Here is a 4355-nt window from a genome sequence, read left to right as displayed (position 1 = left end):
AAATAAAAAAAAAAAAAAAAAAAAAAAAAAAAAAAAATATTATATATAAAAATAATATATAAATAAAAGGAAAAAAAAAAAATAGTTTTAAAATAAAAAAAAAAAAAAAAAAAAAAAAAATTCAAAAATATTTATTATAAAATTTTATAAATTTTCACAAAAAAAAAAAAAACTTTTTATTTTTACACAAAAAAAAAATTTTAAAAAAAAAAAAAAAAAAAAAAAAAAAAAAAAAAGTATTACACAATATATATTTTGTTCGTATTTTCGACAACAGCAATATAAAATAAAAATATATCATTATAAAAATAAAAATAAATAATTAAAAAAAAAAGAGAGAGAAAAAAATAAATAAATAAATAAATATAAAAAATATAAAAAATATAAAAAATACAACAAATATGATAAATACAACAAATATGATAAATATAACTAATAATAATTTTAAAAGGGAAAAATTCCATCAATCATTCAATGAAGATTCTTCTTTCGAAATTAATAATATACAATCAGCTACATTAAATGCTCAAATATATAATATTACATTATATTCGCATAAAAATAAAAAAGTATCTCTTCATTAAAAAGAATAATATATATATATATATATATATATTTATTTATTTATATATAATATTATAAGTCCCTTTTTATAAATAGGGACAAAAAAAAAAAAAAAAAAAAAAATTAAATATTCAAACCGTAACAGAACGTTAAAAAGTTGTATACATATGATATTCTTTTGACATATGTATTTTTTTATATATTTATAAAATATCTTTTGTCAATATTTAAAAAAAAGAAAAGAAAATATTTATATAAGTTTTAAAGAAAGGTCTTATGGTCAAATATATACAAATTAAAATATATATAATATATATATATAATAAAATTAATAAAAAAAAAAATAGTATACCTACTTATTCAAATAATAATTAAAATAAAACAAAAAAAAATAAAAATAAATAAATAAATAAATATATATATATATATATATATTTTTAATATTTATGTAATGTAAAAAATTATACAAAATAAAAAAAACAAAACAAATACATATATATATATATATTTCATTTCTTGAAGTGGATCAACCAGTTAGGAACCGGTTGATCATATTTCCTCAAATGATCAATAAGTTTATCAATAATTTTTTTATTTGAACTATTAAAATAATTTATAGCCATCCCACTCTTACCAATCCTTCCAGTCCTTCCAATTCTATGCATATACTGTTCAAATTCTGAAGGAAGATCATAATTTATTACTAATTCTAAATCTGGAAAATCTAATCCTCTTGCTGCTATTGATGTAGCTATGAGTATTTGAACAGATTTATTTTTAAAACTCTCAAATACTGATTGTCTCCTAATCTGAAAAAAAATATTAATATTATATGAAGAGAGAAAATAATAAATAAACATATATTTATATGCACATTTTATAAAATTCCACATATATATATATATATATATATATATATTTTTAATTTATAATATTATTCTACAACCTTCCTTCATTATTTATTTGTTTATTTATTTATTTTTATTTTTTTTTTTTTTTAACCTGACTCATTTTACCATGCAAATAATCCACATTATAACCTTTTGTTTTTAAAAAATTAAAAACATTATTTATTGATTGTCTTAATTCTACAAATATTATGGCTTGTCCTTTTAATATTTTAATATCCTTTAAAAGTTCAATAAATTTGGACTTTGCAGGTACGTATTTCACAATCTAAAAAATATAAAATATATATGTATATATATAAATAAATTATATAAAATAAAAGTATTAAGATATGACCATTATAAATAATATGATATAAATATAAAATCCCCCTCTCTTTTTTATTTTCTCTTTCAAAAAATATTATATATATATATATATATATTTATTTATTTATTTATTACCTCTCTTATCCTATTCTTCATCTCCCTCTTTTGCTTTATATTCAAATATATATAAGGGGTGCTCATATAATTTTCTATATGCTCCTTTAACTTATCAGAGAATGTTGCAGTAAAGAATATTGTTTGTCTCGTATCCTTTGGACTTAAATCCTTTTGAAAAATTATTTCGTCCATTTGTTTTTTTAAGCCTAGAGATATCATTTCATCAGCTTCATCAAAAATTAAATATTTTATAAATGAAAGACTTACTTTACAACTATTTAATAAATCCAATAACCTTCCTGGTGTGCAAATGATAATATCTCCCTGTTTTTCATTTATCTTGGCAATCTAAAATGAAATATATATATATATATATCAATATGTAGATATATTCATACATATATATAAATATATATACACATATATATAAATATATATACACATATATATTAATATATATACACATATATTTCTCGTTCTTTAACTTACTTGTTCCTTCATTGTCTCCCCTCCATAAAAGGACATGCAAACTATACTCATATTTTTCGTTAAGCTATTAACCTAAAATAATTCATATATATATATATATATATATATATATATATATATATGTGTGTGTGCACATAAATTTTTACAGTTCCACATTTATATTTTATTTATATGTATTACCTCGTTTTGTATCTGTATTACTAATTCTCGGGTTGGACATAATATTAAACACAAAGGAGATATACATGCATATGCTCCATGGAAGTAAGGACGGAATATCTCGTTTTCTTTTTTAAGATTAGATATAATAGGACATAAAAAAGAAAATGTTTTTCCACTTCCTGTTTGTGAACATGCTATAAGATTTATTTTTTTTAAAATTATTGGGATGGAATATTTTTGAATAGTAGTCATATTATAGTAACCTTTCAAGCATATATTCTTATATAATTCTTCATCACATTGGTTACTAAAATGGTATGAAATGTAAAGAAATATATAAAAATTAAATGAATATATATAACAAAAAAAAAAAAAAAAAAAAAAAAAAATAAATATATATATATATATATATATATATATATATATATATATATATATATATTTATATAATTTATTTTGTATGATATGTTACAGAATATACCTTAATTGCTCCATATTTATTAATGCCTTAGGAATATTTATTTTTTCATCACCATATAATTTACATTGCACACGATAATTATCATCATTGAATATACTACATTCAGATTCTTCAGAATATCTTTTATGTTTTTTATCATCATCAAAAAATTTATTATCCTTTTTGTTCTTATTATATGTAATATGTTTGTCACCATAAAAACTATTACTATTATTTTTATTATTATTATTATTATTATTATTTTCAGTTCTTCTGTCTTTTTTCTCATTATATTTATGATCTTTCATTTTACTACTGTTATATAAATTATTTTTATCTTTTGTATATAAATATTTATTATATAAACCTCTTTGATATTTATTTTCATTTGTATATTTATCACACCTATTCGTTTTATTATTATTTGAATAGTTAGTTCTTTTTTTATTGTGTGAATAATAATTATTTTCATCATATGATTGTTGTTGCTGTGGTAGGTTTTTATATTCATATATTTTTTCACAGGATGTCACTACACAAGTATTATTATTATTATCATCATTTTCATTTTTCATATTATCATTCATACATGATTGATATAGACCATAAGAGTGTTCATTGTATATGTCATTGATATAATTATTCATATTTTCTTCAATATTATTTGTAGGATATGGAATATACTGTTCACATAAATCATTTTGTTTTTCTTCTATGGTTGTATTATAAATATATCCTTGCAGATTTAAATAAGGATTCATATTTATATTTTCATTCTCATGATAATTATATGAATTATCATTAAAATGATAATAATTATTATTAATATGACTTGTGATATTTATATTATTTATATTGTTTGAATTATTTGTATTATTTGTAATATGTATATTATTTTTATTATTTATAATATTTATATTGTTTACACAGCTGTCCTGTTCCTCTTTAGGTTCTATCTTTTCTTGATTATCTAAATCATTTAAATATTTATTTATAACATCATTTAAACAGCTATTTTTTTCATTATCTTTTTTATTGCTATATATAATAATATTATTATTTATATTTTCTTCTTTGTCTTCCTTAGGTTCCTTATTATTTATATTGTAAATATAAATTTCACTTTTACACATATTATTATTATTATTATCATTATTATTATCAATATTTTTATTATTTTGCATCATATCATATGTGTTGGAAATATAATTTTCTTCCTGTAATATAACTGTTATAGGAGGGGCCACATTTTTAGAACATATACAATTTAAATCTTTAATATTATTATCTTCTATTAAATATTCCTTAATTTTCAAATTATTTTTTCTAACAACATTCGATGAATT

At 18.0% G+C, this 4355-nt stretch overlaps 1 protein-coding gene across 1 annotated transcript; it reads right to left on the bottom strand.

Annotated features, from left to right (window-relative positions):
• Positions 1-1073: 1073 nt before the first annotated feature.
• On the bottom strand, positions 1074-4355 carry PGSY75_1031500 (putative DEAD/DEAH box helicase; the record flags this gene model as incomplete). The annotated part of the gene is made up of 6 exons (XM_018786086.1): positions 1074-1373; positions 1567-1740; positions 1917-2246; positions 2388-2459; positions 2568-2856; positions 3031-4355. Coding segments are annotated over 6 exons (2490 nt in total), but the record flags the coding sequence as incomplete, so codon positions are not given.

This window comes from Plasmodium gaboni, chromosome 10, assembly GCF_001602025.1.
Source record: "Plasmodium gaboni strain SY75 chromosome 10, whole genome shotgun sequence".
Lineage (NCBI taxonomy): Eukaryota > Apicomplexa > Aconoidasida > Haemosporida > Plasmodiidae > Plasmodium > Plasmodium gaboni.
Note: the sequence above shows the minus strand (reverse complement) of the source record. Positions and strands in the feature narration are given on the sequence as shown.